General features: G+C 38.7%; 2 protein-coding genes, 1 long non-coding RNA gene and 1 pseudogene across 3 annotated transcripts; 2 read left to right on the top strand and 2 right to left on the bottom strand.

Moving 5' to 3' along the window:
* The first annotated feature begins 526 nt into the window (after positions 1-526).
* On the top strand, positions 527-1431 carry LOC126614812 (uncharacterized). Its single transcript, XR_007620535.1, has 2 exons — positions 527-713; positions 1083-1431. It is a non-coding gene; the product is annotated as an uncharacterized LOC126614812 (long non-coding RNA).
* A 1125-nt stretch (positions 1432-2556) lies between these two features.
* LOC126617234 (RING-H2 finger protein ATL64-like) lies at positions 2557-4534 on the bottom strand (annotated as a pseudogene).
* A 1506-nt stretch (positions 4535-6040) lies between these two features.
* Positions 6041-8588, top strand: LOC126614796 (uncharacterized). Its single transcript, XM_050282474.1, has 3 exons — positions 6041-6636; positions 7791-8029; positions 8139-8588. Exons 1-3 carry the CDS (start codon positions 6172-6174, stop codon positions 8383-8385), a joined length of 951 nt encoding a protein of 316 aa, XP_050138431.1. The 5' UTR covers positions 6041-6171; the 3' UTR covers positions 8386-8588.
* A 1020-nt stretch (positions 8589-9608) lies between these two features.
* On the bottom strand, positions 9609-11475 carry LOC126614802 (60S ribosomal protein L18-2). The gene is made up of 4 exons (XM_050282481.1): positions 11400-11475; positions 11206-11295; positions 10790-11101; positions 9609-9977 (listed from the first exon to the last, which is right to left on the bottom strand). The coding sequence occupies exons 1-4, from the start codon at positions 11400-11402 to the stop codon at positions 9819-9821; spliced, it is 564 nt and encodes a 187-aa protein (XP_050138438.1). The 5' UTR covers positions 11403-11475; the 3' UTR covers positions 9609-9818.
* Positions 11476-12110: the final 635 nt, after the last annotated feature.

Below are 12110 nucleotides of genomic sequence, written 5' to 3'. Positions count from 1 at the left end.
TTAACACATGTATGGTTATGCGGCTTGTGCTGAACATAGGCAATTTGGAAATCGGGATTGTATGGTTGGTCTTGAGTTATGATGGCTTTCCAAATTTCCTTAGAGGTTTGTAGCCCTAGGTATGCTTGGGCAATGTTCGTATTTTTTGTTTGGTGGCTTGTTCGTATAACTAAATTATTAACATTGTAAAAGACTAATTTTTCGCCATTGTTGAATGAATGGGATTACATGAGAGTGCCTTGGAGTTGAAGAAAACCTTGGGGCCGTTTGAAAACAGAAAGTAGTTACCATTTTAAAAAAAAATATTTAAACTGAAAACAAAATGGTTATCAAGCTCTCCCTTAGATAAACAATATGACCGACTGTATTGATAACATAGCTTTTCCAATGCACGCAAGTCAACCTTTATAAGATTGGCTGGTTGGTCTGCCCTACTAATATTTTAGCACAACAAGTAGGCATCATTTATAAAGTTAACCTCCACCACTTGCTTGAAGTAAGCTACCACCTCTTAACAAGCAAGCCCACAACTGAAGTAACGCTCCACCATCTGCTTAAAGAAAGTTGGCTCTTTTTTATTGACAGCTTTTGCTTCTCCTCAACCAATTTTGCTTATTTTAGAACCAAAACTAAGAGGTTAGAGTTTGAGAGAGAGATTTGTTAAGTTAAGGAACTCAACTGTTGGATTCCATGGTTCAAGCATTGTGAATCATGTAAGTATCCTTGTGTTGTTAGCTTTGCATTGCTTTGCTTCCATCATTCTGAATTTCTTGAGCTACTTTTGTTGTATTGTGATTCTGTTTTCAGTTTCCTCCTTTGATATTTGAAACTCAGTTGATTATTGATTCAGATGTCATTGCCTTCGTTTCATTGTTTAAAGTGTTTATAATCGAACATCGTATAGCATCTGAACATGTGGTTGATTCAGTTCATTTGAATCATCGGAAGGAGTCTAGACCTTTAATCATTTAGTAATAAGGCTCATGTGACTACCATGGGAATAAGGCTTCATTAGGTATGAATTACAGAACTTAATTGTATTGTTATTGATTCACTAAAATCTTGTGTTAATTGTGTTGCAGCTCTTGAATCCAACTCCTTTGCTCTTCTATTCGAATCATTTCGTTTCAGATATTGATGCTTACTCAGCTTTGTAGCTCACCCTTTTTCCCTTCCCTTTCAGGTCAGCTTGGGTGAGAAGTTGACATGATTAGGATGTTTTTAAAGAGTTGTAGAAGATTTGAGTTCATTCTGGAAGACATTAGATGTTTGTAGTTGTTTTGACAACACAGTGTACGTTGATGTTTTGTACTTTTGTTATGGATTTTGGAACCTTTGTAGTTTCATTTTGAGGTTTATTTGTAGTGGTAACGAAATTGTTTACATTCAGTTTTAGAGACTTTAAAATAATTAATTTTTGCATTTTTAAAAGTAACGTGAAGTGTCACCTACTCGAGTTTACTTTGGGCCAAAATCGAGGCATGACATGAACTCTTTGCATGTGAATTTTATTCAAGTTCCAATCAAATAAGATAACTAAAATGAGGCAAAACAACCTTTAAAAAACAATAAAGGTTGGAAAAAGATAATTTATTAATAATAATGAAAGCATCATAACGTCAATATCTCGGATACCTAAACCGGGTCATATAAAACTCTAACGTGAAAATAAAAAACAAAAACATTATTTGCCGGCCCTAGCTCAGGCTAGGGTCGGTGGCTATCGGTTTCCCCCGCTTTCTTTTCCTCTTCTGGTCAGTTTTGTCTCCGATCTTTCCCCTCTCCCATCTTCCACCTCCATGGTTTTCTTCCTTCCTCTTCATGCCCTTCGAATTTGGCTCTGACTTTCTTCAACCCCATATATTTTCGGATCTGTAACCACAATCTATCAACGCGTTTCGACGCGATTCCCTCGGGAAGTGCATAGAGCTTCGGCTCGGGTGTTCACACCACCACCTCCCATGGATTTTTCTTCGGTGGCTCTGTTGCCTTCGGTGGATTTGTTGCTAGTGGGTCATCTCTCACTAGCTTCCTTTGGTTTGTGGTTGTGGTTCCGATTTGCGTGATGCTTTTTGGAGGATGTTAGAGTGATCTCCTTCATCAATTATGCGAAGTTAAAAGGCTGGACCTATGGAGTCTGTGTGGAGATATGGTTTCCGGCATGATCTCGGAGATACTTCAGCGGCGGCTGTTCTTGCAGGAGGAGGGTTTGCTGTTTGGTTTGTCTGTTTATGGGCTCAAAACCTTTGTTTTTTTTTGTTTTTTTTTTTTTTTGGAAATCTGAAAAATTTATTCACCGGGCAAAGATGCCAAAGGAAACCGAAAGCTTATAACGAAGCAAACAACCGAAGCAACACTAGAAAAAGTAGTGCAAGGAGGTTACAAGAGATCTAGACGTCGCGCCTCATGCTAAAGCATCCCTCCTTTGTTTGGGCTTTGTTTTGGGGGTCCATATCTTATTTTGTGTTTCTCTTGTAATTGGACCTCTTTGTTTGTAACTTTGGTGTATTGTTATTACCAAAACGCTGCCAAGGAAAAACAAAAGCGCCAATTAGATTATTTCCCCCATTGCACTGCCAAGTGCAAAGTCCCAAAATCCAAATGGATCATATTGTTCTGTGTCTCTATGCTCCAAATCCTCTTTAAGGACAGAATCTGGGTGCCCGATTCACGAACCCGAACTTTTTTGTCCACTGCAATTGTTTCTTGGTGAACCAAAATCGATACGGTTAGGCACCTTCTCCACAAATACCCCAACACCTCCCTGAATGGCTTCCTCCCCCATCGGACCCTTCTTAAAACTGTCTTTTAAAAAAATTTAAACAATGTATTGATACTAAAAAACAATAACTAAAAGTGATGCAAACTTTTAAACTCACACTAATGACAGTTTTAAATATTATTATATGTAAATAAACGTAAAAAAATAATCATATTATTACTAAATAATCAACAATCAGTTCAATCTTAAGAAACCATATTACAGTATTACTAAATAATCAATAATCAGTTCAATCTTAAGAAACCAAATGAACAAAAGCTTCAAAAAATCCAGCATTGAAGTTTCACTTAAAAATAGTTCTTCTTTATTGCAAACTCATCAAGTAAACCTTCATAATCAATTTTATCTACAAAGCCCCTTTCAATACATATCAAAGCAAACCCATTTAACCTTTCATGCAACATGAGTGATCGCAAGTATAATTTGTAATATTGTAGGACGCTTGAAATTTTATTTTATCACATTCAGATATAATATTAATAATGCTATATATATATATATATATATATAAGATATGAAATTGTTTTGGGGACCTTTTAAATTTTAGGGCCCTGTGCGATCCAACACTTACTCTCGTCCCAAAGTCAACACTGTTCCGGTGATATACTCGTCCACGACGCAAGTCTCGAAAAACCCATTTTACCCTCACTCTTCCCTTGCTGATTGATATTTCGGGCCAGCTTAGAATCTGGAATATCGGGTTGAACCGGCGCCGTGCAAAGTGGCCAATTGGACTGCGACTGAAACCAAGTGTCGATACAGTCGATATGGAAGGCATGGTTGCACTTGGGTAGTACATGGCCTTGCTGTTGGTTTTCGAACTCCGATAAGCAAACTGCGCACTACAGAGGCGCTATAAGGGCGTTTCCGGTAGCAGTGGTGGACCGGTGGTGGCAGAGTAAGTGCAAGTAGGTAGGGTTTTGAGAAGAGAGGGATCTAAGGCCTTTGGATTGGTAATTGAAGAGAGAGTGGTTTCGAGGAGGGTGGTAAGAGAGCGGTGGTTGCGAGGACGTGCATATGTGCCCGACGAAAGCTAGCTGCTCTTGCTAAAGTTATTTCTCTTATATGCATGCATGTCACAGGAAATATTTAGTGTGACCGAAATATGGGATGGTACACCATATCATTATATAATTAAAAGAAATTTTTATTGATTAATTATTATTCAAATTTATAAGAATCAAACTCGAAATTTCGATCTATTCTGAAATATGTTTTCAGTCCAACGAAGGACTAAACTATGCAAATAGGCCTGCGTCAACAACTGCAGAAGTGCAGATGGGATGGGATGCCTAAGCTCATTAAATTGATTTGGGCCAAAATACACTTCCCCAACATAACCTCATCAGATTTTCAGGTGAAAACAAGTCTGAACCCGGCCCGATACATGTGGGTTTGGGCCAAATACTGAATGTTCATAAATCACGAACCTGGTTTTATCTTCTGCAAAATCATATTGAATGCATTAAATTTCAATTAATTTGTGTGTTTGTTGGTATCCTGGCCATAAACTATTAAGTGCCTATCCCCGCTGTCACCTAAGAAAATATTGAATGCATTCAATTCAGTCCACTGAAAGGATAAATTTTTAGTTGTGACAGGAACACAAGTAATACACCACGTGTTTTGATAGGAATTGTGAGAAATTTTATTTTTTAAGTTATTAACTTTTTAGCACACATGTGTCATCATTTGTTTAGTGACATGTGGTGTACCATCCCGTGTACCTGTCACACTGAAAAATCTCTCCATTGAATGCGAGTTTGGTGCAATGAAATGATTGTTTTTTTTGTGTTCAAAAGGTCACGTGTTCCAATTATGAAAACAACCTATTTGCAAAACAAGAGTAAAGCTGTGTTCGATAGAAGTACCTCCTCCTTTGACCCTTGCAAAGGAAAAAGCCTTGTTGGCTCGGAATCGTCCTTTATTCAATTCAGTCTATTAATGTTTGCATGATGTGTAACGATAGAGAAAGAATTATATAAAATGAGTTGTTTATGGTAGTGCCCCATGCCATATTAAAAAAACATGTGTTAGTTTCTCTTTACATATGTCTCTGCTAATTAATAAAACCTTTTTTGTCAACCAAAAGAGGGTGAAAAGACAAATTAGTTTTCTATCACACAAAAAAAATGATGGACAATAATGTAATTTCACATGTCCAAATTTTACTGTTTTTTATTGAAACATCATGTTAAATTACCTCCAATATTTATAAAAATAATAATAATAATAAAATCAAAAACAAAAACATCTCACACCCCCACGTTCTCTCCCTCCCTCTCTCCTTCTCATTTTCTAAAAAAAAAAAATGTGTTTATACACATAAAATATGTAGGCAAATGTTAATTTGTATTTTTAAAACAACACGCTATCACAACGGTACACTCGTGTTATACAAGTTGATATCGCATTGATCACTCTATATACCGCATTTTTGCCTATCCAGGCAACCCTATCCTGCTTCACCATGATGGACAATGGTTTGAATGTCTCTTTATTAGTGTTGGTGGTAGCGACAGAATGGTGTCGCCATTTTGGCACGTAGTATTAGCCTATTAGGTATACAACTGACCATTGCATGTTAAGCTCATAAATTCGAGAAACTAACTTATCAATGCTTGGAGTGGGTTAGGAATTAATTTTCTATTCACTTTCAAACTTTTCATGTTCATCGTCTTCTCGCTTCTCCATATCAATCTCTATCAATCTCTTCAGCTTCATAATTGTAGGATCCGAAGAGTACGGATGAAAGGGATCCGAAGGAAATCTCATTCCGTTGTAATGTACCAATGTTTGCTAATGGATTTCTTTCGAATCAACTATCTTTCAAATCTGAAAAGAGTTTGCATGAAATTAGAATGTTAAGATATGATCGTATTTTAAACTACTCAAGCAATGATATAGCAAATCACATGCTAGAAAATCAAAAGAAGTACAAAAGTACTATTAAAGCACTCAATTGTCACTTAACACTATAGTCTGATGATATCTTTTCACTTAAAAGTAAAAGGTCTTAAAGTTCGAATCTTATAGATGGCGAATTCGATACCCAATTAAGTTGTCAATTATGTGACTTAGCCAAACTTATTCTCCTTTTAATACAAAAATATCAATGTACTTAAAAATAAATTTGTCATAATACAACTAAAATAGTTAATTTTTTAATCTGTTTAATTAATAAAAATGATGAGTAAAAAAAAGCAGATAAAAAAAACAAACAGAAAAGACGGCTAACATTTATAGAATTTGATCTGAAAAGATAAATTCCTATTCATTTTCCTCCATATATATACCCACAGAACCAGACCAAGCACAAAGGAGAAGATAAACAGAGACCAAGAAACACTATCGACAAAAAAAAACAAGAAACACGCACAGTGTCAACAATGGAGAACATCGAGCATACGACGGTGCCCACAAACGGCATAAACATGCACGTCGCTTCAATCGGAACGGGCCCACCGGTGCTCTTCCTTCACGGATTCCCGGAGCTCTGGTACTCCTGGCGCCACCAGCTCCTCTCTCTCTCTTCCTTGGGATACCGCTGCATAGCCCCCGACCTCCGAGGCTTCGGTGACACCGACGCGCCGCCGTCTCCGACGTCCTACACGGCCATGCACATAGTCGGCGACCTCATCGGGCTGCTTGACCATCTGGGTATTGACCAAGTCTTCCTGGTCGCCCACGACTGGGGTGCCGTCATGGCCTGGTGGTTCTGCCTGTTCCGGCCCGACCGTGTCAAAGCCTTGGTCAACATGAGCGTGGCGTTCAGTCCCAGGAACCCTAAGAGAAAGCCTATCGATACTTTCAGGGCACTGTTTGGCGACGATTACTACATTTGCAGGTTTCAGGTAATCAGATTCCTTTGACTTTTAGTTTCTGCTTCGATCTGATCTGGAAATTTTAACCCTTTTGCGAATTATTGTAATACAACGATATATTTGCATACTAAGACGGAGGATTTGGACTAGGTTTCACATCAGCTATCTAACTCGTGGGAGTCAAACCTCATACCTACCACTCAGTGGTGGATCCAGTGTTCAAATTCCTAGGTCCCAGTGTTAAAAGTACAATTTTGGCATTTCGTCCAACATTTGTCAAGTTTGGTATTGTCAGTCAAATTATGTAACACTGATATCAACAGATACCACGTATCAATATATGGTGAAGCAATTTGATGATTGATATCCACAGAATTTGTATTGTTTGGATATAATTAGCAGACATTACATCACAAACACCTGGTAAGCATAAAAGAAATCTATACCAAATATTTGAGTTTCTCGGAAGACTTCACATGTATCACATGTTTATTTTTCAACTCCGGCAGTCCTGGGACCACCTTGGTCCTAATGTCCATCTGCCCTGCTCTCACTTACAGGTGGAGGGAATCCCACCGACCGTAGTGCATAGTAACAAATCTTTCCAATTTCCCTTTTTTTCTCTGCACAAAAGAGGAAGTTCTGTTATTTTGTCTGTTTTTGGTTGATCTTTTTCCAATGTGAGGGCTTAAACATAGTAAAGTTCTAAAATTGTTTGATCTCATAAGGAGATAGTCAAATCTCAATATTTACCAAGATGGTATAACTTTCATGGAATATACATTTTACTATAGTTAGTATTGGTCAGGCATTCAGAATTACTGAATGCTATTGTTTAGCTATATAATTTTGGTTTTGTAGACACGAGCATAGCCACATTTGGCCATAGTGGATGTGATCCCCCTTCCCGTAGTTTAGATTACGTTAAAGTAGAAGATCGATTGATCATAGCCAATTCATTTTCATGTTATGGAGTATTTTCAATGCTGAAAATTCGTCGGCTAAAAACAGTTGGGGATTAATTAATCTAACCCATTTGGGACTAATTTGTAACCTTGTTAATGTCAAGGACTGAATATGTTCAAGTTTGTTACTTCCTGATTTTGTTGCGGCATCGCTCTTGTTACTCAAATGCTTATTTTAACTTACAAATTGAAAAAAAAATATTGTTGTTTGTGTTATAGGAATCGGGAGAGATCGAACAAGATTTTGATAGCATTGATACTGCAGCGGTCATGAAATGTTTTCTCACCGGCCGCAGTCCAGAACCTCCATGCATACCTAAGGACCAAGGATTAAAATCTTGGGCAGCTCCAGTGACCTTGCCCGCTTGGCTGACAGAAGAGGACGTTAACTATTTTGCAAGCAAGTTCAGCAAGACAGGATTTACCGGAGGATTGAACTACTATCGAGCTTTGAACTTGTATGTACAATTGTACATACCCTTCTGAATTCATTTCGATTTATCAAAAGCCATGGTTCTTTCTTAGATTGAAGAAGTAATTTTGTACTTTGTTTGTTCGTTGTTGCAGAACCTGGGAGCTTACTGGACCGTGGACGGGGCTACAGATCAAGGTACCGGTTAAGTTTATCGTAGGGGACCTGGACATCACCTATCATATTCCAGGTATCCAGAACTACATACATAAAGGTGGGTTCAAGAGAGATGTGCCGTTTCTGCAAGAGGTGGTTGTGATGGAAGATGCAGCTCACTTCATTAACCAGGAAAAGCCAGACGAAGTCAGTCAGCATGTCTACGACTTTATCAAGAAGTTCTGATTTCTATTAGCTAGACGAGCACGCCAGCTTCCTTTAGTTTGTTTCTCTTTGCAGTTGAAGGGTTTCTTCTACGCCCTTACAGGTTAGGGTGATGATGTCTGAAATTAGTTGTGTTTGAGGTTTTCGCCCTTCGGGTTTGCCGGTTCTGTAACTGTCACCCCAATCATTTAATAATATGCAGAGCTGCTTGTGTCTTTCAATTATGCTGTTGGCCTCATTTCTCTGTTACACCAGGACCAAGTAATTGGACTACTACTTGCACCTAACATCTCCTCGTTCGAAGCGACTTGGAAGAATGCTTTGGCAGGGAGGCATAACTAGTAGTGGAGATGATTCCAACAGACTTCTTACTGATCCTAAGGCCATCTCTAACCGAAGGCTGTCTATAGAGTTCGTTTTAGCCCTCTGGTCTTTCAAGAAATTAATATTTTAATGAACAATGCAATGCCATATTTTTTACCATCGTCAACCGAATGCCAAAGCGTCATAGGGCTCGTTTTAAGCTCTGTCACAAAAACCTGTCTCCATCCAACCGAGGGCTAAACATAATTTATTATTTAAAAACTACAACTTATATTCAAATTCAACGGCTAAGTGGCGTTAGCTAGTCGTTGCTAGCTTAATGTTATGTAATGTTTAACGGTTTAGAAAGGTATAGGGAAATTTTAAAAAAAAAAATTGTTAAAAAAAATAATAAATAAAATAACGGCTAGCTAATATCAACTAACCATTGCATTTGAATTCCAGCCCGGCCCAGGGCTAGCTGGCTCATTTGGGCTGGCTGATTGGCCATTTTTTGTCCAGTGGGGCTCACAAACTCTTTGGCCTGAGCCTCGGTTGGAGACGGTTTTAAAACTATTTTCGACCCTCTGGTCCTCTGGACCCTTCAGTTAGAAATGACCTAAAATTCTGCACTGCCCTGTCACGGCAGTAGCTGCAGATTTCAGCACTGCCATGTCACGGCAGGGAGCTGCAGATTTCAGCTCCTTCAGTCCCAACCTAGGATACGATGAATCATAATTCATCATCTTTGTCCGCGAAAGGGGGCAAGGTAGGATCTAATTCGCACCAGAGGCTCTTTTTCACTTCGACACAGCCTTTTAACAGGCATCGCATAAGTTGGTTAGATTTGTCAAAGATTAAGGAAAAAAAATTTGCCGATCAACCCAATCTTGCTTCGCGAAAATTAATAATATCTCGTGTAGTTGAGAACCAAAATCGAATTCAACAAAATCTTAACAACTAGCATACATTCCTTAAAGTAGCCATTAATCCTTCAAACATCTAAAGATCTTCCTCTCGAAGCTAAAACAGTCGTAGGGAATAACGAAATACAGATGAAGGTAAGCTATAGATAAACATAAGAGTTCCACCAAAAACACAAAGTGAAGAAAACAAGACTGGAAATAGGGATATAACTCCTTTTGCGAAGCTTAAACACGGAAACCCTTGCTGTTTCTCTTTCCACGGGCCTTCTCGAACTTCCTGCCCTTTGATCGCACATAGGGTTTGGTGTGGCTGTGTGGAACACCAGGAGCAGGTCCAAAATGCTTCACAGCTTCACGAGCATTCTTAGGTCCTCTAAGAAGAATCTGCAGAAAAAGATTAACGTTTATCAGTTGACAGAACCCTGTTATTCACACACTCCTTTAAACAAAAAAAATGATCAATCGAAACAGATTTATTAGAACATAGAACGGCGTAAGGGAATGAGTCTCGTATTGCAAAACAATATACTCGTGTAGATTTGTAATGTTATTGTACAATGGAACAAACTCGAAAGTTCCACAAGCATACAATAAAATCAAGAACTAAGTATTGCTGATGGCTCAAAATTCTACCCACCACTATCTTGCACCTTCTATTCATTTCACTACCTAATGGTTCCTACATCCGGCAGCACGTAGTTCATGATTCTCATCACCATGAAACAGTCAACTACATGACGACCACTAAACTAAATCCATATAAACTATCTACCACGCTATCGGTTGCCATCATAGCATATCGCACACCAACACCGGCACAACCCAAAACCCAAAAGCAACCATTTCGGTGAACCCAGTATATTTAACACAGGTTTTAAACATTCGATTTTAAATGGCTTATGACTAAATGACTACAAGATCATGTTACTTTCCATCAGATTCTACTGTTCCGCTGGTTTCTGGTTTTCAGCGCACACTTGGAGGCAAAAACGCATAATTGAACAATCAAACCCTACTATAAAACTAAACAAATCCTAGAACGTCATTGTGCTCGGTTCTGAAACCCAACTATGAAACTATAAAACCAATTTAAACCAACTCACGAATTCGCACATCATTTCGATAACTAAACACAGCCTCCTAACATTGCAATTCACATATAAGGCAAACCAAATGCAACTATCAAATCGACGTACCGTGTTCTGGCCAAGCGGAGCTCTGAGAGCCAGCTGGTCAAAAGTCAAGCACTCGCCTCCGGCCTTCTCAATCCGAGCCCTGGCGGTCTCGGTGAACCTGAGGGCCGTCACTTTCAGGCAAGGAACCTCGTAAACGCGAATGTCATCGGTCACAGTCCCGACCACCACGGCAATCTTACCCTCCTTTCCGGTCATGTACTTAATCAATCGGGAAAGGGACAGAGGGGCCTTGTTCACCTTGCTCATGAACAACCTCTTCAGAATCACGGCATTGAACTTGCTGCTGGTCCTCCTCACCAGAAACCGATACAGCTGAAAACGCAGATCCGAAAACATAAATACCCACAACATACAATTCAGAAACATAAACACAAACAATAACAAAAACCCAGAAACATTTGGATTCGAGGGAGGACCTTGACAAGGAGTTTGAGGTAGATATCATCGGACTTTGGGGCTGTCCGTTTGGTCTTCTTGCTCTTGCCACCGGCGACCAAATCGATACCCTGCGAATACAGACACGAGGAGGAGAGAGATAGTTAGAGAGAGTGAGAGAGTGGAGGAGGAGAAAATGGAGACGGCGGCGTTAGGGTTTGGAGGAAGAGATTACCATTGCGGCTGCTGCTTTGACGCTCTTGAGGCAGAGAGGCGGGGTGTAGGGTTTTTTGCAGGGAAAGCCAAACTTGGTCTTTTGTTTAGGTTTTTATATGTAAATGGGGCTTTTTCTTATGCAGTTTTAAGGGATTTGGGCTTTGTTTGTTTCTCTTGTTCTTTAAGCCCACGAGGCCACATGCAATTTCAATTTCTTTTATTAATTTTTTTTAGAATACTTCTCCCACATCCCTTATTAATTTCTATCATTTGATATTTTTCAATTCATCCGATCCAACGGCCGAAATTTAAAAGGGGTGTGAGATAAGTAAAAAATGATGTGTGGATATCACATCCCTTTTTTTTATTACTTTTGTTGACAAGGAATTTTATTTCATTTTTAAATAAGAGGCCAAAAAACATATGTAAGGTTATTTTCAATATAGATAGTTAAAGGTTCAAAAGTTAAAATTGGTTTGCTTTGTCCAAAAATTCATCTTCAATTAATGAATGAGCTATAATTTTATGGAGTCCTCATGTAATTATTTGGCTAAAAGGACATCAGACTGGCCAATTGTAGCCCCCCTCTTAATCTCTTTTTTGAAGCCTAACTCTTCAATTACAATAATTGATTCAAATTTAACGACTATAATGTAAAAACACCCCACAGTAAATGAACCAAGAAATTTAAAGTGGAAACTTAAACTAAAAAATTATTAAGAACTTCGGT

The sequence above is a fragment of the Malus sylvestris genome, chromosome 3, assembly GCF_916048215.2.
Source record: "Malus sylvestris chromosome 3, drMalSylv7.2, whole genome shotgun sequence".
Taxonomy (NCBI): domain Eukaryota; kingdom Viridiplantae; phylum Streptophyta; class Magnoliopsida; order Rosales; family Rosaceae; genus Malus; species Malus sylvestris.
Note: the sequence above shows the minus strand (reverse complement) of the source record. Positions and strands in the feature narration are given on the sequence as shown.

Coding starts and splice junctions, on each gene's coding strand:
- LOC126614796 (XM_050282474.1), top strand. CDS start 6,172: ATGGAGAACATCGAGCATACGACGGTGCCCACAAACGGCATAAACATG. Junction 6,637..7,790: donor ACTACATTTGCAGGTTTCAG/GTAATCAGATTC, acceptor TTTGTGTTATAG/GAATCGGGAGAGATCGAACA. Junction 8,030..8,138: donor TACTATCGAGCTTTGAACTT/GTATGTACAATT, acceptor TCGTTGTTGCAG/AACCTGGGAGCTTACTGGAC.
- LOC126614802 (XM_050282481.1), bottom strand. Junction 11,102..11,205: donor ACCTCAAACTCCTTGTCAAG/GTCCTCCCTCGA, acceptor CTGCGTTTTCAG/CTGTATCGGTTTCTGGTGAG. Junction 9,978..10,789: donor CTCCGCTTGGCCAGAACACG/GTACGTCGATTT, acceptor CTTTTTCTGCAG/ATTCTTCTTAGAGGACCTAA.